At 34.7% G+C, this 23,177-nt stretch overlaps 1 protein-coding gene across 1 annotated transcript; it reads right to left on the minus strand.

Annotated features, from left to right (window-relative positions):
• Nucleotides 1-4,617: 4,617 nt before the first annotated feature.
• On the minus strand, nt 4,618-21,754 carry mRpS31 (mitochondrial ribosomal protein S31). Its single transcript, XM_089647865.1, has 6 exons — nt 21,602-21,754; nt 20,928-21,205; nt 20,703-20,826; nt 17,612-17,785; nt 16,484-16,701; nt 4,618-4,965 (listed from the first exon to the last, which is right to left on the minus strand). The coding sequence occupies exons 1-6, from the start codon at nt 21,610-21,612 to the stop codon at nt 4,697-4,699; spliced, it is 1,074 nt and encodes a 357-aa protein (XP_089503991.1). The 5' UTR covers nt 21,613-21,754; the 3' UTR covers nt 4,618-4,696.
• Nucleotides 21,755-23,177: the final 1,423 nt, after the last annotated feature.

Genomic DNA, 23,177 nt, shown 5'->3' on the forward strand with positions numbered 1-23,177 from the left:
ACTTGTGACAGGTAAAAACACTATTTTTTTTTAAAAAACAACACCATCTGTTGGACGTAAAAGCAATACGCGCTATTGTTTCTCTATCAGCACATACAGACTGAGCCACAAAACGCGTGGGGGGATACAGCTAGTATAAAATAATTTCAAAGTTTTCAAACTCATGCATGTTGTTATTTTTGAAATTTATTATGTCTCCGTTTAAACTTACTGCAGATCTTTGTTAATGAATGATGTTTACTTGTATTACAATGGTTTGTTTTTAAATTAATGGTATCTTCTAGCGTAAGAATATTTCTATTATTACTTATTTTCTACATTAAAGAGGCTCAACATTATACTAGTTACTGTGGCATGCTCAAATTTTAGCAACACGCTGAAATTTTTCTTGCCATATTAAGAGTTCCTACTTGGAATGCCCTTAGCCAAACATATTTGATTTTAAGTATAATGTTATGAATCATTAGTGATTTTAATGTTATAGATCCTTAGCGATTATAATGAACTCGGTGCCAATTATTGTCGGATAGCCTTTTTATGTATGAGTTTTCACATATGTAAATGCATTTTAAATGTACATCACGGACTGACCTGTCATTGCATCATAATACAAGTTAGTACCTTTACGACATTTGGCTGTAATTTTGTATACGATTTAAACAGTAATTATTGGTAGTTATTAAATTCCTAAAATTAATTCAGATGCTCAAAAAACATGCACAATTTTTAAATATTTTACAATTTTATTTGTTTGGTGTAATAGTTTTTTAAAGCTGAAATAAAAATTAAAGTATTTAGGATTTCATTGTTTTCTCTCCAATGTGGTTTGTAAATTACGCAATAATGGAATCTAATCTAATTTGAATTAAACCATAAATGTAATATTTTTTATCATCAATTAAAGAAAATGGGAACTATGTTTTATTTTATTCATATGCGAGATACATTTTTTTTCAGCCAAAAAGGAGAGAAAAGTCTACCTACAGAATAAGTAGAAGAGATTTATTAATTTATAGTATTTGATCCTTGCTATTATTTATGCACAAGTCATTCAAGGTAACTGTTTTATTTATGATCCGAGCTAATACTGAATCTTTATTGCTATAAGTAATTTTAGTGTGACGAAGTACTCGCAAGACTGATGGTCTCTCACAAAACTCTACCTTACCTAAAGAACTCAAGGTAGAAGTTGTAGGAGCCCCATAACAAAATCAGACTGTTATTAAAACAGAAATAACTTTTGACTTAGGGTACCCAACCTGACTTATGGCGGTTGCTGTTCCTGAGGTCAAAAGTATCAACCTTATATAGCTTAAGTTCGAAGTTTGAAGACGCTATGTTGTTTTTGCTTGACAGCCATCAATAGTGAACGCTCATGAATTTGAACGTGGAAAAAATTGGTCATTGTTAAGTGATACCAATACTTTCATTTGAAAGGTCAATATAAGTCAAAGGTAAATATCAAAGCCGAGCTAGATTCCGCTCTAGGGGAGTCTGCCCCTTTGTTTACAATAATAAAATATTGGGTGGCAGAGTTTAAACGAGGCCGTACAGGTTGCCAAGACAAACATCACAGTGGTCAATGAGGTGATCATGCCAGATATGGTGAAGAATATCCACAAAATGGTATTGATATCTGTCGACTGAAAGTGCGCAAACTAGCAGACATGGTAGGCATTTCAAAAAGTGCTATACATCGAATATTGACTGAAAATTTTGACATGAGAAAGCTGTGCGCAAGATGGGTGTAGCGTTTGCTTACAATGGACCAAAAACAGCTTTGTGAGGATGTTGCAATCGACTGTTTAGCGATGTTTCCCCGCAATAAAGCTGAGTTTTTGCATCGATTCATAACCATGGATGAAACATAGGTCCATCACTTCACACCCAAGATGAAAGAAGAGTAAAAAAAATTAACTGAAAGGGGAGAATCGGCTCCAAAGAAGGCAAAGACAGTTCCCCGTCTGCTGGCAAGGTTATGGCATCAGGTTTTTGGGATGCACATTAAGGTGGAATGAAATTTTTTTTTTGAGAATTTCGAAATCGACATAGTTGGGAAAGATGCTCCATATATTAACAATTACAACAAAAATAATAAAAAAAATATATTCACAATACCTGGACATCGCCAAAGCTTTATATTCTATCATTTTCACGATTTTACCTAAGTATTTATAGCTCATGTACGCGAAATAAAACACACATAAAATTTGTATTTTATCATTTATTTTACAGATAATACATTCTTTGATTGTTAGAATGAAACAAATAGTGGAAATAAAAAATGTACATATATTATTTACCGCATTGAAAAACTTGAAAATTACAAAAGTTACTATGAACGGTACTGCATTTTGGTGTTAAAAATAGGCATAAGGTGTCGTGACTCTAACCTTGTTTTTATTAATCCATCTCGCCTCAAGGGTCCACAAACAACGGCTGAGGCTTCTGTTACAATTTTCACACATCTCTCTGTAGCTTGAGTGTGGCAAGGAAAATTCTTTATCATTGGTAGTATGACATCCTCAATTATCGTGTGATCGGTAATGGCTTGTAAAATTGTCTCGTCACTTACAAATTTGGTTAGTGGTGTCTCGGTTATATTTTCCCACTTTATAACATCAATATAATCATCTGCTGAAAAATCAAAAACAGGCACTTTGAAGGTACGAATAAAGTCTGATTGCATTTTCATTTGCCGAGCTTTCAATATTCTTCTCAACGCCAACTCTCTTACGTATTTTCGGTTGTCGTTTAACATGGCTAACAATATATTTTCGTGATGCCCAAAAAAGCCATTACCTGGATTACTGGATCAATAATATCTTTTAAATCACTGGGCAAATACCGTGAAAGCACTATTGTTTCGTGTAAATGCCTTGCACCGAAAAGACATAATGGTTTGGTCTTAATGTTGAACCACATAGGCGCGTAAACTGTTAATACAAATGTCGTTAAAGTTACCATATTTTTTTATGGTTTTAGGGTAAAAATGTCAAGTCGAAGAATCCGATTCGCTGTAGTTTAGCCACCTGGATTGTACAATTTTACCGGGATTTGTTTTTGATTTTCATTGCAGAATCCGGAGTCAATAGTTTTACACATTTTCAATAGATACAGCTGATCTGTTCTTAAATCCTGTGTATTTGTCATACTTGGTAATGAACATTGAATGATTTTAAATTTCACGACAGGAAGTTGTTCACACTTATTTAAAGATTTACCAATAATTCCAGTGAAACTTTGCGGTCCAGTCGTGGTTCCGTCGATGTTCTCAAAGAGATGTCGCAAAATGAGTTCGTTTGCTTGTAATTGACAGACAGTCCACTGTAAAGGCCGTTTGAGATGTGATTCAAGGCGCCGAATAACACCTCCTTTGTACTCCGTATTAACTGCAGTTCCGTCGCATCCAATTGCAACATTTTTTTCCAAAGCAATATCTTTCGAAGACAGTAATGAAATAATTCCATTACTTTTTGATTCAGATTTTCCGGTTTTTAATGAAATTTGTCCCTTGCACCCACTACCTGGTTCTTTTACTAAACTAATGTGTTCTTCAGTTATTATTTTTCGCCGGTTGTCCTCCATGCTTAAAGTTTTGTCCTTCCGTCCATCGAAGTATAAACCAAATTGATTGGAATCGATTACTAATGGCTTACTAGTAAGGGCAGTTCTTTTCTTCATTCGAGCTCGACGAATTTTACTCCTATCCACAATGCGAGATGTATCGTTCTGTGAAATTAAACCAACATCTTGTAATACAGCGAAAACAATTGCAGCTCCTGCTCGATCTGAAATACAATATCTGTCTAGTGTTCTGGCCACAACAGGGAAATCTTTCACCTCATGGTGAGAATAATTTGGTTGTGCTTCACTTTGAATTATTTCTTGAGGGATTGAAGACGAAGCACATTTTTTTGAGAGTCTAAAGTTTAAACTACAAGAAGGAATAGCGTCAGTACCCCGATCTACTAGATAATGTCTAGCGGATCGGAAACTTTGCCAAGATGATACGCGATACACTTCACTCTGTTTGATACGCGTTTGGGATAGAAGGATTCGTTGCTGTGTGGGAATAGTTTAACTGTTCCTACAGTCCTACTTTATAATTATATTATAAAATAATAATGTAATTATATCATAGGTAATAAATAAACACTCAATTTTTTTTTACATAATTATAAGCATTTCTAAGAATCGGGAGAACATTATTGGTGTTTTCAGTGTTTTTATCAAAAATTCAAAGTGGTGGCGATGTCGTAATTATAAATAAATATTTTTTATTTAAGATAAGTACATAACGGAGCATCAATCCCGCGTATGTCGAATTCTATATTACGAAAAAAAAAAATCTCCATACTAGACCGCTCCACCTTAATGCACATGGAATAATATTCATCGATTATCATTAAAAAAAAAAAAATCAATGGCAAGTATTATACAAACTTATTGCAGCGTTTAAGTGATGAAATCAAGAAAAACCAGCCGCATTTTGCGAAAAAAAAGTGTTGCTTCGTTAAGACAATGCACCAATTCGATAAAATAAAAAAAGATAAAGTTATTGAACGCCACTGAAAAGAGTTGATTAAAATGGCATTACAAAGAAAAAAATAACAATTTTTTTTAATTTCAACTAAATTTAATTACAACAAACTATGCAATATCTACAAAATAACATATTTCCAAAAAAACAAAACTACTGAGACAATTCTTTAGGTTTTCCAGTTCCTTCAACGGGAATAGCACCGCATTGTTCTAGCAGATCTCTCTTGCCATCGAAGTATTCCTTGAACCAAGCCAGATGGTCGCGTTTCTCTTGGATGGGCATATAGGGGTTCTTCGATAACCCCACGCAAACCAATTCCATGAAGTGACGGACGGGGCCCTTCCGTGGACACCAACCTTCGAGGTGCGTTTCTAGGAATATGTGCTCAGAGAAGTGAACATCGGCTTCAGTTGTCATACCTGGAAGAAAAAAAAGTGAAACATTGCAAATGACAGATTAGATGTAAGTTTTTAGTTATAAAACATCAGCTCCCAATTGAACTATGGCTTAGTTCTATTTTTACACGGGGGATGGTATACGTTCCACAGCTTACAATGTAAAAAATATAAATATTGAAGACAATATTAGTGATTTCTAAACGAAAATCAGAAAAGGAAACGGTCACATCTGGGACTCGAACCCAGGACCCTTGTCTTTCCGGGACAGTGCTCTACCAACTGAGCTAATGGGACCCTATTCCCCTCGGTCACTTTTAACTGTATCATACTTCGAATTAGAACTACTAACATTGTCTTCATTTTTTCACCGCACATTTTTTATTGGCAACTATCTTTATGTATGATCGCGAGATTCAACCCGAACTAAATGCAATCCAGACAGCGTCTTTTTAGATAAACCTATCTTATTTTTAATGTGCGACATCTGTTGACTTTTCTGCAAGTCTAGAATTAATATTTATTTTTCGGAATAACTTTATTGAGTAAAACCTCAAATTGTAATATTTAAATATTGAAGACAATATTAGTGATTTCTAAACGAAAATCTGAAACAGAAAAATCAGAAAAGGAAACGGTCACAATTTGAGGTTTTACTCAATAAAGTTATTCCGAAAAATAAATTAAAAAAAGTAAAAAATATAGTACATAGTTTATAGGAAAGTGGGAGTGTCAGTTCTATTTTATGAAAATCACTCCAGAATGTCAAAAAATTAAACATTATTGTTATCCTCTACACTTATTTTTTCAAAGTATGTAGCTACAAAACTTTTACATTTTACATCTAGTGTATATCTGTTCTAAAACTACTATTGTAAAGCATTAGAACATCAAACCATCGGTGTTCGTTACAATAACGTCGATACTCAATAAAATATTGACACAACAGCTTTTATGAAAATGAAACTTGATCCATAGAATGAGCGGTCTCAAAGGAAGGTGTGTGCACTGATTCTCTGGGAGGGACTGCAATGGCGACCTTACAAAACACGTGAACGAACCGAATCTGGTATAGTTTTAACATTCACTAGGTTTATCTTTTGCTTTAATCCTTTTTGTTTTAAACTTTTTATTCTAGATAGTAGAAAATTACATTTTCACTTATTGTGATGTATGGTAATAAGGTTGAGTGTTTAATTGATAGATGGCGTTAGTCATAAAGCTTACTCCATAGTCTGTCAGATGTCGTTAGGGTGTAACAGGGACTTGTGAGATAATATTGTCGGAGAGCAAGCTTCTCGGGAGCCAGAGAATTACCAACCCTCGGGTAATGAATAGTGTAGTTTAATCCAGAATGTTAATAAACACAATTATAAGAAGAACCTTTTACTAATTTCAAAGAGTTCCCAACACCAAAGTCTGCATAGTAAAGGCATATATAACACTTATTTAACTAGAAATAACTAATACATTGCACACATTACATATCAATATTATTCACATTCATTGTTTTGTTGATTGAGCATAAAAGTGAATAATTTTTTTTTAAATGTACCTGCACTTTTTTAATTTTGTCTGGAAAGCAATTATATATGTTGCCCCCTTCATAACCAATGGATTGCTTGCCATAGTAAGTATGTATGGTGTTTAACCGCTTCGTGCTTTTAAACGAGTCACGCTCGCGCGCTAAATGCGTTCCAATTTCTGCTAGCCAGAGTGACGCTCGCCAGTTTCGACTAGCAGCGTTCTATTTTTAGCTAACACGAGTAACACTGGTGAGAGTTACCGATGTATTTTACTCAGTTTGAATTTTCCTGCAGTTGAGATTGGTCTTGTTTTTGAGCTTCTTATTTCGTTACTATTTATATTTTAATTGAAAAATGTATAAACTTTGAATAAAACATTTAAAAAAACCTGATTTTTAAAAAAAATACTTTTTATAAAAAAAACCTAGCATTATGTGGATAAATGTATTTTATCATGTTGCCGTGTAAAGTGTGTGTGTACTTGGGACGTTTTAATGAGTTCTGTATTTGTATGTATGAGTTTATTATTTATTTTGTACATAAGGAGACATGCATTATATTCATATAATTTTCTTAATTTTGTTTCCATATATCATTTTTTTGTGGTTTCAAGGTTTGAAGTGAAATAGCTTTTTGGTTACTTTGGTTAGTGTTACCTGTTTTATACATATATGTTTCATATGTGTTTCCCCAGATTTCAATCAAGTAGTTTAAATGTGAATGTTCGAGGCTATAATATAGACCTTTTTGAATTTTATTTGGTAACAGATATGATAACTGTGTGTTGCCTAATAAAATGCTTTAACATTCAAATATACATTTATTACCTACTGACAATTTAATCATAGTGGTCACGGTCACGCATGTGAATTTTAAAATTCAACCTGATGAAAACTCTTCGAGTCACATCCAAGCCCTAAGATATTTTTATTTAATCAAACTAAGTCATAATCTAGAATCAAGAGTCTTTTAAAACTGTTAGCTTCTTTCTGTACAAATAAATCTTGTAATTTTGTTTCATGCTCTTTTCTTTCTACAATAATATTGTATTACCTATGTAGTAAAGTTGGGAAAGATGCTCTATATATTAACAATTAAAACTGTATAATTTAAATTTCTATTCTTGTACTCCCGCAAGAGAGCTTTGTGTTTAATTTTTACAATTTTATTGATTATATAAATTTTATCCAAATGGCTCATGAATGTGAAATATTGCATACATTATGTTTGTGTTTTACCATTTATTTTGCAGATAATACATTTATAAACTGATAAGATAGAACAAATAGTGAGAAAAACAACTTGTCGGTAAGAACATTGACAACATTGAATGCATATAGGTATTTTTTTCCTGATTGGAACCTTGTTTTTGTTAAGGGCCATCTCAAAACATTTTTCGAAACTTTACGCCGATAGATGGTGTTATTTTCAATATCGTCTAATAAAACACTTTTAACACGTTATGCTTTATAATATTGAGATGAATTATTGGTTTGCGAACGTATATAAGTAATATTAATCTGTATAAATTTTTTATGGTACCTATAATTACATAATCGTAGAAAACGGCTGAAAAATACACAATTTCATTGCAAAAAATACGTACAAAAGACATTTCACGCAGCTCCGCGCGCGTTGGTACAGGAAATTTTTATTTACCCAACCAAAACCATTTGCGAAAAAGACTCCATTTCAAAAAATTTACGATGTTTCGCATGAGTATGAAAGAGACACGAGATAGAGGTTTGTTCAATTCACTAAACTAAATCAATGCCTGGGAAGATTAAATAATTTATAAAAGGAGCCGGCTAGGAACAACGGTATGTGTGCCGGGAGCTGGCGTTAACTGGACCTTTTTTTTAAAGGCCGCTTTTGCTAAATGAACATAATCATACCAAGCGATGTAGGTATATACCTACATAGTAACCATGTATTCGCGCTTTTGCTTGCTCACAAATATTTCGCGAATAAGTCAAAAGGTTACACTTTTTCTTACATTTCTATGGGGCGCATTCATCAAACCAACGAAGTGGTTAGAATTGCCAGACGGAGAAACAAATTTGTCATATAATATATATAATCTTTTGACTCTCAATTCAGAAAAAACAAAATTTATACGATTCAGTGCGACAGAAGCGGGCCAACCCAAAGAATTATACAATATTTTCATACATAAATGCATCGAATCAACTAACTGTAATTGCTATAAATTAGAATGCGTGAACAGTATAAAATATCTCGGTATTGTTATCGACAAACATCTTAGATGGGACGGACATATAGACCTTGTGACTACTAAGGTTAGAAAGCTGACGCATATCTTTATGCCAATTAGAAATATCCTATGTCTAAAAGATTTAAGACTCATTTACAACGCTATGTGTGGGTCACTATTAGACTATGCATCATTAGGCTGGGGTGGATGCGCAAAAATGGTTTTAGACCACTTAGCAAAGGCCCAAAAATCCTTACTAAGGGTAATCATGAAAAAACCTTTTAGGCACCACAGCGATTCACTATTTGAAGAGTTACGAGTTCTAGATGTCAGACAATTATACATAAGGAAAATAATTTTGAACACTCATAAAAAACGTCATCTCTACCCATCTATCGACCACTCTCACGACACCCGACACTCACGGAGGAATCCAATCGTACCACCCACAACCAAAACTTCACTTGCTCAAAGACATTTTTCATTCCTAGGCCCAAAACTTTACAACTTTATACCTGATGCATGGAAAAAGGAAAGCAAAGGTGCTCTTCGTAAATCGATCACTGTCTGGCTTCACCAATTAGGGAGAAAAGAGTGTGAACTCACACTTTTCCAAAAATAAAACAAACAAAATATCAAACACATTAAGAAAACAAAAAAACAAACAAAACTAAACAAACCAAACAACAAGTTAACATCAGTTAACCTTATAACTTTTTGCTTTTAATCTTTTATAATAATATTTTCTTTTAATGTATCATTATTTTTTAGTTATATATATATATATATTTTTTTTTAGTTATGTATATATTATATTACTTTTCTTTTTTTTCCTCTTTTGTTTTTGTTCTTACAAAATATGTATGCGTGCATGAATAACTCAATTTTGACTGTCCTAAAACGGGAATTCCTCCTAGTTGGGCAGTCAAAGTATTTTTTATCTACATGTGTCATTGTATCATCACCTGTACTAAATAAATAAATAAAAAAAAAAAAAATAAAAAAATATGCATAAGTCAGAAAGGGCTCTCGTAATATCAAGCATCTAAATAATATAGGCATTGTTTTGAAATCAGCTCGCCACGTGCGTCGTAATATATGAGTGTCCACAAAGACGATGCCTACAGTGTGCATATGAAGTCGCCTTTTCACATTAAAAAACTTTTTGTATTTTGTAAATGGGTATATTTTATTTTCACAAATGACAAACATGTCATGTAAATAATAGTAAATCCTTTATAGGGCAGAAAGGTGATTGAAAAAAAAAACTTTTTGTACAAATATCTTATACACGGTGTCCATAAACTAGTTGTAAAACTGCCATCACAGTAAGCGGAAAGCGTTGCCTGGGTCGTGATGGAGGAATTAGCCAGCTGTGGAATTGAACTCACGATGCCTGGCGGGAACGACGATAGTAAAAGATTTTTTATTTACTTATTTATTTATTTTTTATTCTTTTCACATATTCTGTCCATATTTCTTTTTTTTGTAAGATCCTTTTTCTTTCAATGTTTGTTTTAATATTTTGTCCGATAGCTTGAATTGGTCTACTTTGTCCAATTAATTCATCATCTTTCTCACAGAGAAGCAGTCCTGGATTTCTCCACAAAAATTAATTTTAGGGGTCTCGTCATTCGAACACTTGTTTTCTTTATTTCCGCGCCAGTGTTTGTGGGAACTAAAAGATATAATATAAAGGCATTAAAGGAGTATAATTTTTGAGCAACATTACATATGAATCACCCTATATCAAACGAGCGACATGGGTCATAAAATAACAAGCGTGATGGTTAGTTAGTTAGGTAGGTACCGAGAAAATATTTAAAAAATAATAAAATATTTTGAAATAATTTCATAATACTTACCTGTATTCCGATTCGCCGTGCTGACGTTTCATCCCGTTCGCACTTAAGCTGCTGCCACACGCAAAGCTCACATCAACAGATAATATAAAGCACAATAGCGCTCGCCATACAATCCCATACAGACCCGACACACGTAAAAATATAACGCGCTATAAGTGTGGTTCTGAACTTCGCTAACCGAATTTATTTTACGTAACCGCTCCCGACGCGATATTTGAAAAGTTATGAGTCCTCCTCTCCGCCGTAAAAAGGAGAGGGGGTCATTTTAAATTACGGAGCTACCAACTAAGTTCCGTGTTCCCTTTGACAGCCATGACATAAGGAGCCTAATAATGCATTTCTTATTTATTATGTTAGCTCATATCGTCATGTGTGCTAGTAAATTTAGGAACATAAAAAAAAACTTTATTTGGCAAACATACTTAACATATATTTAAAATATAAATATAATCAATATTTGAATTTGAAGTAAACAAATTTTCGCCCTTTCAAAATTAATCATATTTTTAATCTCATTATGTTTATATGGTAATATCATTCGGTTTTTTGATAAAGTTGGACGGCTTGGACGAAAGTTGAGCTTATTTTACAATAATTTATTATATGTCGCTTTCGTCGATCGGCGTGCGAACTGCGAATTTCCTGATTCGACGGAGAGGTTATGTCAGGTTATGTGAAAATGCGCTATTTACGCGCAGATTGTTTAAAATCTAAAAAGTTTTTTAAATAGCATTTATAACTATATAGTTGGCGGCATCTTCATCTGAGGATGAGCTGTCCAACAGATCCAGCAATAGGCGACAAGTATCATCCATTTCGAAAACGTTCTCAAGCTGTCAGTAAGTAAAGTTGTCACTTTGACAAATGAAATTATGTTCCTCGGCCGCTCTCGAATTCAACTGACCCCCTCTCCTACCATAGGAAGAAATATTTGATAGCGTCGTGTGTCGGTAGAAAAGATGATGCGCTGTACATTAACTTTTGATGTGAGCTTTGCGTGTGGCAGCAGCTTTAGTCTTGGATTCACTCTTTTCCCGGAATACTGATGATTCTTATAAAGGGCACGCCTCATTTTTATGGAATAACAATGCTGTACAAAATCGAAAAAAGTCACTTCAAACCGCGGCAGACAATGACTGTTGTAGCCCAGCTACACTACTCGCGAAGTTGATCGAAGTTGACCGAATACGATAGTGTGGGCACGAACTTCGCTTCGCTTCGGTCATCTTCGCTTCGCTTCGCCCGACTTCCGATTGTTGTCGGTAAATGCGCCCGAGTCAAAGGACTCGAAGTTCGAACACGAAGTGTCTGCCCACACTACTCGGTTCACTTCAGTTCGCTTCGAGACGTCGTGTTTGGTGGTTGTGCGTGCGCAGAGTCATAGTGACTATACGTAATAAAATATGGCTTCTACACTGTGGTCACAGGACCTAATTTTTTTGTTCCTAGAAACACTCCAATCCGAGGCGGTTATTTGGGACCCAATTGAAAGGGACCATAAAGATAACTAACTAACTAACTAACCTTGAATAAACTTGACGGCCGGCATAGTCCAGTGGTAACGCATTGGACTGCCATTCCGAAGGTCGCGGGTTCGAACCCGGCGTGCGCAAATAAATTTTATTTGATTGATTTGTGTTATTTCACAATTAATTAATTAAAATAATATATAGTATATTTGCGGCACGTTCCAGAGTGGAAGATACTACCAGTATCGCCCTGGTGTAAGACCACCATTCAGAATTGAAACGTTGCTCCAAATGGCTTAAGCCGTGTTTAGTGACTAGATCTGAATAGCCAGGTACTTCCCCACCTTCCTCTTTCCCTTCCCCACTTACCTTCAGCCTCACAACATCCCCCAATTGGGGATGCCATAGTCTCACTGGCTCCAGACGGGAGCAGTTGGGACTCTTGTGAGGTATTCACTATAAAAAAAAAAATAACCATCACGCCGTTTCCCCGCAGGGGTAGGCAGAGAGGACGGACCGCCAAACAACTCGGTCTTGGCACACACTCCTTGCCTCATTCACATTCATACATCGTCTCATACATACTCTTCTATTATTCTGACTCTTGACATGGCCCGACTCGAGTATCTGATTCACTTGATCGTGCCATGTCTTCCTCGGGCGTCCCCGACTTCTGCTACCATTCACATTTGCATCATATATCCTCCTTACACTCCTATCTTCGCTCATTCGCTCTACATGCCCAAACCATCTAAGCGTCCCTTTCTTAATCTTACTCATTACGCTTACATCAGCCTTGCCCTCTTTGCGGATCTCCACATTCCTCACACGATCAAACATGGTTTTACCACACATACGCCCTTGAGGTGATTTTTCACAAAAACGGCGCTTTACAAATTATCCAATTATTATTATTATTATACGCCTCAGGGATCTCATTTCAACAGCATTTAATCTACTTTCATCCTTTATTTGCCACTTGAACGTCCATGTTGCCTAGTGCACGGACTCCGAGAGACTGAACTACTCGCGAAGTTGCACGAGTGTGTGGGCACGCACTTCGGACTTCGGCTAACTTCGTCGAGGACTTCGTCGAAGCGCCGAAGCGAGTAGTGTAGCGGCCGCTCAAATGAATGAGAGAATGTGAATTGGCGGGCGTCTAGCTAGTGATAGTTACAGATTTAAGAAAGTTCTAAATAATTACAACCGCTCTCACTATAATTATTATACAGTTAATTTTGCCTTTTTTACTGCGTGCCAAAACCGCAAATGTTCCTTGCGACGAGTAATACTGGAACATTCGTAAAAAAGCAAAACGAACATTCTATCAGAATAACAAATCAAGCCGCGCAAATTGACATTTTTACTACAAATTTACTGACCACTTTAACACCGTAGGAATGGGCTAATAGCGTGCACGTGAAACATATGGCTCGCACATATGTTTGTCTCCTTCTAACACGGATTCGGGCATTTCGGCTGGCGGTGCCCGCATAAAATAATTACTTTTGTTAATTTAATTACTTGGTTATTATAAGTGATAGAACAGTGAAATTTTCGTTCGCGATAAACTCATTACGAGTATTATTTTTCGGTACTAAAATAAATAAAATATTATCTATAGTTTTCAAATGTGGCTGAAAAATAGATTGTATGGGAATTGTCACATCTGTTTCACCTTAAGCCATCTCTCTAGAGTCCACAAGTAGGGTAACCGGATAAATCATCACAATGATAATTCATCACATCTTTAAAAAGTTATATAAAGTCATGGAAAGTGATGAAACAAAAACTTTATTAATTGGGCTATGTAGGTTGGGCTAGGTTAGGTTAAAAAAAAAAAATTTCATTGTTTCTAATGACTTTATATCACTTTTTAAAAGTGTGTTGAATTGTCACTGTGTTGTGTTATCATGGAACCCACAAGTAGTATAACATCAATTAACAGAAAAATCAAAAACAGGCACCTTAAATGGACAAATAACGTTTATTTTCATCTTTGTTTGCCGGGCTTTCAAAATCCTTTTCAGCGTCAACTCTCTTACATGATTTTATCAGTTGTCAGCTAACATGGCTAGCAAAATGTTTCAAAGAGGCCCTAAAAACCATGATGCTGGATTAATGGATACGTAATATCCTTTAAATAGCATGAAAACACTATTCTTTCATGTAAATGTCTAGCATCAAAAATGCACACTGTTTTCTTCTTAACACACTTCGGGTGGGAGAGGTAGTTCTACCTTTTGCGCTGGCCTCATTTCAATGGCAGAAAAGACGGAAATATTCAATGTTTTTATATGAATATTATATACCAGTCTCTTTGTAAAGATCCCAACTATATGTACATCATTATCGAATCGTAATTTCAACAAAAGGATAGTATATTATTTAGATAACACATTTTGTTATTCTAATAATTCAATTCCTGGAATGAGTGTTTTTATGACCGTGAAACCCGATTCGAAGCTCTATCTCTGTTCCGCACCCACTGAACTTCCCATGTGCAAGTGAGTGAGAGCCACTTGGAATGTACGATTTTACCAGGATTTCTTTTTGACAAGTTTTCTTTGCAGAATCCGGAATCAATGGCTTCGCATAATTTCAGTAGATATGCTGACCTGTACTTAAATCCTGCTTATTATCACTCTTGGCAATGTACCCTGAATGGCTTTAAATTCCACCAAAGGAAATTGTTTGCACTTATCTAAAGATTTTCCAATAATACCAAAAAACTTTACGGGCCAGCGATGTAAGCAAAAAGATGTCGCAAAATGAGCTCGTTTGTGTATAACTGACAGAAAATTCAGTGTAAAAACGTTTGAGGTGTCAGATTCAAGGTGCCGAATTACACCACCTTTGTACCCCGTGTTGAATGCAAATAGTCAAATGCAACTAGCTCCTCAAAATCAATATCTTTTGAAGACCGTAAGAAAATGATTCCATTGCTTATTGCGTCAGGTTTTCTGGCAATGAATAAAATATATTGCATGTACTGGTTCTTTAAAATGTATTCATCAATTATTATTTTTCGCAGGTTATCCTCCAAGTTTAAATTTCTATCCTTAAGTCCATCGAAATATAAAACAAATTGATTGGAATTACAGTAGGTATAGCTGAAACTATGGCAGTTCTTGCTTGATCCGAATACCTGTCTAAGTTCTGACCACATCAGGGAAGTCTTCACCGCAGCATTATTTTTTTTCATATTAACTCCACACAGGAGGCCGTGCGGAAAATAATTTCCCACGTTTGGGAATGCTGTGTGGAAGGTCTTTTTGAAGAGGAGGAAACCGGAAAATCGTTCCACAGCCGAGCTGTTGAACCCAAGAACGAGTAGGAGAAACGTTCAGCATATTTTTTTAAGTTGTGCTCCACTTGGTATTGTTCCAACGAAATGCAAATGAACTTAATTTTTCTGACGTTTTTGAGACTGAAGTTTAAACTAAACGAAGGAACAGCTTCAGTTAATTTGTTTTCGGACTCAATCTCATTATTTGTGTTTTCAATATTTTTATCATAATTCAAAGTGGTTGCGGAAATACTAAATATTAATGTATATTTATTATTGGAAATAAGTACATAAGAGAGCATCAATCCCGTATGACGAATACGATATGATGAAAAAAAATTCTCCATACTGGACCGCTCCACCCTATTACGCATACGGGTTGGAAAAATGGTAACCAGATAAACGGTACAGTAACAAAACAGAACAAAACAAAAATAATAGGTTAGGTTTGGATAGGATTCTTACAAGAACTGATATAACTACTAGTAATTCTTTGAACAGTAGACCTCGCATTCAAAAAAGTATAGCTACCTACTTAATTACAAACCATAAATATTTTACGATACATTTTATTTGAAATAAGAAATTATGTATCATGTCCAAAGAAATGTCACCATCTCAATGACAATTCTTTTTTTTATCTTTCTTCAGGCCGTTATATTGATTATTCCGATTTGACAGCGCACAATAGGATCATGTATAATCACGATCATGCAAACTGGGGTGGTATAAAAAGTAGTATGCAACACGGCCAATATCTTACACCGGAACCAGAATGTAACAAACAAATTTATGGACTAATGAAATGCCAAATGGTTGAGTTAAATTAGGACTTAGCTATGCTCAGTCAATTATGCTTTTTGAACAGTGTTATGTATTTCAAAACAAACTAAAAACAGAAAAGACTGTACAGAGTATGCTATCTGCTGTGTACTTTTGTTTGTTCAGGAGAGCCAAATGAAGCTTTGTCAATAATTTTAATTTGACAGCTTGTGAAAGTAACAAAACTTTGGGCAATTTCTAGAATTTAAAGCATATTATGGAATGTGAGTTGGTACTACAACTACGCCATTACCGGTTAGCTTTGCAATTAATGGTACAGATTTTGTGTATCCAAAAAATCACTCAATCAAATACAAAAAGGAAAACTCTCAAAGGTTAATAAAAGATGTACACACCTTGCTCATTGTCGATTGGGAACTTCCAAATCTTTCCTTGGTTGGTCCACAGAATCATCCTCTGGAAGTGGTTGGCGGGCGGGTGGGTGACTGCGATGCGCAGTTCATTCTCCTTCAGGTAATCCCACAGCTTCAGCTCTGTACCCTGGTTGATCGGACCTTCCTCAAAGATACCCAGGGACTCGCCACCGAACAAATCCACTGCTCGTATTTGATGCCTAAACAAAAACATACATTGAAGGGTGTTTGTAATTGCTCATTTTACAGCAAGGGTTCCCAACCAATCGATTGATTGCGTTACATTGTCTGACTGCAGGTAAATACTATTGGTATACAGTCAAACTTCGTTATAGTGAGTACAAGGTGACTGACTAAATTTACAGCAAGGGTTCCTAACCTAACCTAACCCAACCGATTGATTGATTGAGTTACATTGTATTTAAATATCCTGAGAGGACTGCAGGTACATACTATTAGTATACAGTCAAACTTTTTAACGAGTACAAGGGGACTGACTAAATTTAGGTGCTAATTTGTTGATGGTGAAAATTTCTTGGATTCCAGGAAAACTTATAATGTTCAGACAAAATTTTGAAAGCCTCAATCAAGGCTCCCCTTTCTCGTCTTTCTTTTAATGTTGGTAATCATGATAAAAATAATAATTTAATTTGTTATTTCGGCTACTGGCATTATACCTAGTTCTCATTCAAAATTTAGACGTATTAGATCTGTCAAAGAATTTACGTATAAAAATGCAAAAATCAGTCATTTTAAATACATGTAGGATTACGAAAGATTTTTCAAATATTTATACTGAGGGATCAGTATGATTTATAGGTCCAGTTAGGAGTTCTACAGAGCCGAACCCTCTGATATGAAAATATCTGGAGTCGGTGAATTATTTTCCCATTTGATCTCTGGTGAGCTGACGTGTTGTTCTTGTATTGTTTTGTATTTATTATGCTTATATAATGTGGATTGACTAGATGATCATTTGTGGAAGGGTTTAGTTTTTCCTGTGGGGAAGAAGATTAGTCGGAAAAAAATTGTAAAATTAAAAGTCTGTAATAAAATGTGTCAACGACCTTTTGATCTTCAACCTAGGATATAATTAATGGATGGGCTTACTCTTTCTTTTCGAACGGCTCCCTGCGTGCGGGCCTCTGGGAGAATTGCTGACGATACTCTGTCCTGTCCCGGGTCCGGGATAGCGCCGACTGCACTTGCTGTGCCCGTGATGTCATGGGCTGGACTTCCTCAGGCTTTGGAGTGTGGTCCACATTCATGCCCGATATGAGCTCACTGGAAGTTTAAAAGTCAGAACTGTTATTCAATGACGACTTTCATGATACGGGTATGAAACCTGGTGTGGTGGTCGAGAAAACTCAAATAAAAGGTACCATGTAGAAAGACACAATGAATAAAATTTACTTATTAACCTTAACAGTAACGGGTGTTTATTTTTGGATATATAATTGGTATTAGATTTTCAACGAGGATTGGTAGAATAAAATTAAAAGTGTAATAATAATTTGAGATGTAACAGAAGTGTTTTTCTTTTTTGTAGTTGCGGATTTATAATTGAAATGAAATTTTCAATGTGGATGGGTAGAATAGAAAGTCTTTTAACACTTTTGTTTGATGCAGTGTGTTATGTTTATGTATTTTAATTGCAATTTTCAAAATTCATCAATGGTCCGTTATATTTAACGAAAGGTAATTTTGCTGCATTTTATTAAAGTAAGTTTTATGGTTACCCACACCTACCCCACAACTATACCAAGAAAGAAACAATGAAACTATTACCTTCATAGAACTCAAAGAAAACTGAATAAAAATAATCTGCAAACATGACAAAGCTAATTACTAGACACAAACAAAAAAAACAGTCAACTGCAAAATTCGCTTTACTAAATTCATCATAAGTAATTGCCACGTACTATAACAAATAATCACAAAACCAAACATACTTGGTCACTAGAGCTAATCGTAAATTATCGGTTATACTTCGGAAGTGCTTGTTTTTTGAGGTGCGCCTCAAACTAAACAATGCACGACTATTAACTATTATTATATTAGGCTATTAACAACCCAGTATTATTGTACTGCTTTGTTAATGTTGTGAGCGGAATTCCACATGTGGTCTGCCGCATTACACTAGTGTGATGAGTTACTACTACCGACTGCTCTCTCCTTGGATATAAGACATCACAGCAACTGGATCAGAACCCGAACATATAGCAGCTCACCGACTAGAAAACCCAGCATCTCCTATTTACAGTCAATGTAAAGGAATCCGGTCTCATACACTCCTGTATGGGGTTAATGTAAAAAAATACTGTATGGATGTATGCATCATATATGAAAAAGACACATATATAAATACATATATCTTTTCCCTCTTTTCTCCTCCACATTTTTAGGGGAAGATTGCCTCATTGCACGAACCGCCACTGGTTATTTAATTACTAAACCAAAAACAAAACAAATTACGCAAGGCGCAGGAGCGACCCGCTCCCAGCCCACACTCCCGAAGTTTCGTTAAACTTATGTTCCGTTCCGTTAACTTTAATTTTGCAGAAGCGGAATTGATAAATATGCAGAACTTTGTAAAATTGGAATCTGAAATTGCATTAGAAACTGCCTGGAGCCAGTGGAGCTAAAGTATCCCCATTTGGGCAATGTTGTGATTCTGGAAGAAATGGGGGAAGGAGAAGAGAAAAACACGATAAATACATTGTTAAAAGTAAATTCTAGCAATTTTTCAATTGTAAATGTTCTCTCACCGAGGCGATTCTGAAAAGAAAGTAAAACTAAACTACCAAAATACAGGCCGTTTAACTCATCCTTACTAATAATATAATTATTTAATCATTGCCATTTTTTAAAGTATCACCCCCAGGGCGATAAAGGTCTTCAACCGTTCGATTCACCTACCATTACACTGCCATATTTTATATAAATTCAATGAAATTGAAAACCTACAGCACAAACATACACATGAGACAAGGAAAATAAATGAAATAAGACTCCCCTTCAGAAAAAAAAACCCAGAGTCAAATGTCGATAATGATTGCTTAATTAACAATTGCTTCGCCTCCACCTTCTACATTCATTCTTTAATTGTATAATTTAAAAAAAAAAAACAAAAAAATACTGATTTTATTTTCATTTTCACAATATTGTATTAGCTAAAACCTAGTTAACAACCACTCTGTAAATTGCCATCTCAACACAGGCGTTCCACACTTAGTGAGATGGGCAATACGTCACTACTGTAACTAAATGTAATATTAAAATAAAATAAATAAATAAAGTGAAGGTACTAGGCGAATTACCAGAAGAAATTAAATAATAAGAAAATACAAACAAATTTAAACTTAAATTACGAAAATATGTGATCGATTTATTCTAAAAAATGTTTTTAAATAATATCTGTATTAGATAACTATAATAATAATATTTGGATGGTTTGTATAGCTTATATATTTGTATATATTTTGTGCAAAATCACCTCAAAGGCGCTGTACAAATATATAATGCATTTCTACAATGATCTATGTTATTACTAACTATACAGGGTGTCCGGAAACTCGTAGTACAAGCGGTAAACTGGTGAATCTACATCACATTTGGAGTCGATTTTGTAGTATATTTTTTTTTTATTTGAGCTTTCGTTATCGAGTAAATCGAGTTTGAAGTTGATTTTTTTAATTTTTTTTTTAATCAAATTCTTATAAATTATTACTGAAGATCAAAGTACCCAACTAATTAAAACTATTTGAAAGTAAAACAAATGAAGAAACTCGGATTTGAAGCATTATTTTGAAATCACCCTTCATTTAACCCGGTGTAATCATAAAATATTTCTGCTCTGCAGGGTTAAAACATCTGTTATTCAACCCTAAACACCAGAAAAAACTTTAACCCTAAAATAGCCGAAAAATATTTTTTTTGGTTTTTTTTTTTTTTTGAAAATGCTCAAATCAAAAAACTTTATGTTTTTTTGGGTTCCACATGTGGTGTAGATTCTCCAGTTTCCCGCTTGTACTACGAGTTTCCGGACACCGTGTATATGGAGATAATGTACAGTACAATGTACATTTTTAAAATGCAACAAATAAAATAAAATAAATAAATGATCCACAATGAAGCCACTGCTTAAGTACATCAATAATGCAATGAATTTAGAAAGTATAGTAAATAAATATTATATTACCTCCAATTTACTTGAACGGGGTTTTGAATATCTACAACTTTTGAGATTAAATCATTCTGAATTTGTTTACTTTTATCTCCCATGGATTCTCCTACTGCCACTGCAGCTTTAGTCGAAACATCACCTGGAATAAGAACACAATTTAAAATGATCCTCAATAGGAAACATAATCTAATAAATAAATTTGATGTAGTAAAAATTATAATACTAGCATGTTTGTTTTACCTTTTGCTGCTAATTTTTGTTTTCGACTTTTTAAGCCTTTGTTTTCATTAGGAAACTTTGATTTGAAAGTCTCGCTGCCTTTTTTGGCATTGTCTTCGACCATGGCCTTTAAAATCGAGTTGATTCGGTCTGTGACTTCATTTTTTGGGTTGTCGGCTGGTTTATTTTCTTTTGTGTTATCAGCCACAGTTCCATCTTCTGAACTGCCCTTACCAGATTCAGAAGAATATCTTTTGAAAAGGAATGACCTGATGCCCGGTGAACAAATAGGAAGTCGCCTGAAAGAAAATAAATAATTTGTACTGTACGTATTATAGAGATAACCTGAGACGATTGAGATAAACTTAGGGTAAATATTTCACTAACCGCAGCACATTTAATACAAGAAACAACGATTTACGTCGGGATATGAAATAAATTAAATTAAAACAAAGTGTAATTTCCATCATCTGTGTCTGAAGGTGCGGCGGTTAAGGAAATAATTACCAAACTTAGGTGTAGCACAAATCATCAATTTGAAATGGTTATGGAAATTGCTCATAAAATTGCAATGAAAGATTAAATTAAAACATTAATAAATATATTTGTAAAGCGCCCTCAAGATGATTTTTCACGAAAACGGCGCTATATAAATTAGCTAAATATTATTATTAAATCGACGATAAATTACAAACCTTGGCAGCATTTTAAATACAAGAGAAAGAGCGAATCAACGTATTAATTGAAACGGTTTTCAAAATATGCAAATATTTATTTACAAATTAAATCTATTTTAAATAAAAATAACCTAATTTGTAAAATGTGTAACCTCAAATCTGTCAAATAAAATGAAATTCTCTTTCTTGCATATTTTTTTTGTTTTCTATGGACATGATTAAAAAAGGCTACCGATGGAGGAGCATTCTCAGCCATAACCAATAAAATCAACGCATTTAACTGATTACTTGTGAAACCAAAAACTCGAAAAAATATTACTCCCCATCAGTTTCCATCCCCTCTTCCACTTTAGATATAGCGATATCATAATCTCCTGTCTCCAATCACGTAACTTTTTTTAAATTATTTTAATATAGATCATATGGGTTACATTTAGATACATATTTTGCAAAATATAATATTTAGATTCATAATTGGTCATGTCTACCTTATCAGAAAAGAGGAGCTCTTGTGCCTGATAAGGGAAAAAAATATTTTTTGTCCCTCGCTTCAGCATTAGGGCTATTTTTGTAAGGTCAATAAAATAAAAATAAAACCTTTTAGATTTTTGTTTTTCATCAGATCTGACATTCTTGATAATCTGTAACCGACTTTTTCTAAGTTTATTTGGAGTAAAAAGTGTGGATAGCTTTTTGGTCTTCGGTGACTGTTAAGATCAGGGGGGGAGGTTACTCGGTTGAGAGACCAAATAAAAGATTTTTTGCATATTCAAATTGAATTAAGAAAAAAAATAGCCAAGTATGTGGTTTCTAAATTTTGGAAGGAATAGCCGACTGAATTATATTATTTCCCCAGCCGATTTGTTTCAACCAAAATAACATTTACCTGGCAAAAAGTAGTTTTAACCCAGTTATCACACTTACAGCTATTGTTGTAACCGTTTTGAATGTTTAACCAATGCTTCAGTTGAAATGTTGGAAATTAGAATAATAATATATTTTTATATCTATTCCATACAGGAGACCGTGGAAAATAATTTCCCTAAGGGCCTATGTCATTTTTAGGGATGCTGTGTGGATGGTCTTTTTGAGGAAACGAAGGATTGAACCTGGGTCTTGAAGAGAGTCATGTCATAGAAAGAAGGAAAAACAGAGTCTCGCAAATCGTTCCACAGCCGAGCTGTTGAACGAGTGAGAACGAGTCGCAGAAACGTCCCATTCTCATAAGACAAATTTCAACTGTGTACAAATGTTTGGCGCGCGTTTGGTGTGTTTTCCGACTGTTCCTAGGAGCATCTTCCATTGAAATACCTTTGGAACAAGTACAGCATTCCCACACAACGCCTGTGCTCTAAAGATGCTCTGTAATCCGTTTGTTAAAATAGGAGATCCTATCGGAGTTGATGGTTGTTCAGATATTTTGGAGCTTCAGACCAGAGGTGCTGCCAAATTCAATCATGTTTTTGGAATAAATAATTTTTCCAAAACCCCGGCTTTAACTGTTATACCTCGGGTGAAACAAAGCAACTGCCTAGTGGTGAAAAATAAAAGATGGTTCTAAATAACATTCATTAATGGTATGTAGGTTACAACT

This window comes from Hesperophylax consimilis, chromosome 3 (assembly GCF_061612785.1).
Source record: "Hesperophylax consimilis isolate HC1 chromosome 3, BYU_Hcon_1.0, whole genome shotgun sequence".
NCBI lineage: Eukaryota > Metazoa > Arthropoda > Insecta > Trichoptera > Limnephilidae > Hesperophylax > Hesperophylax consimilis.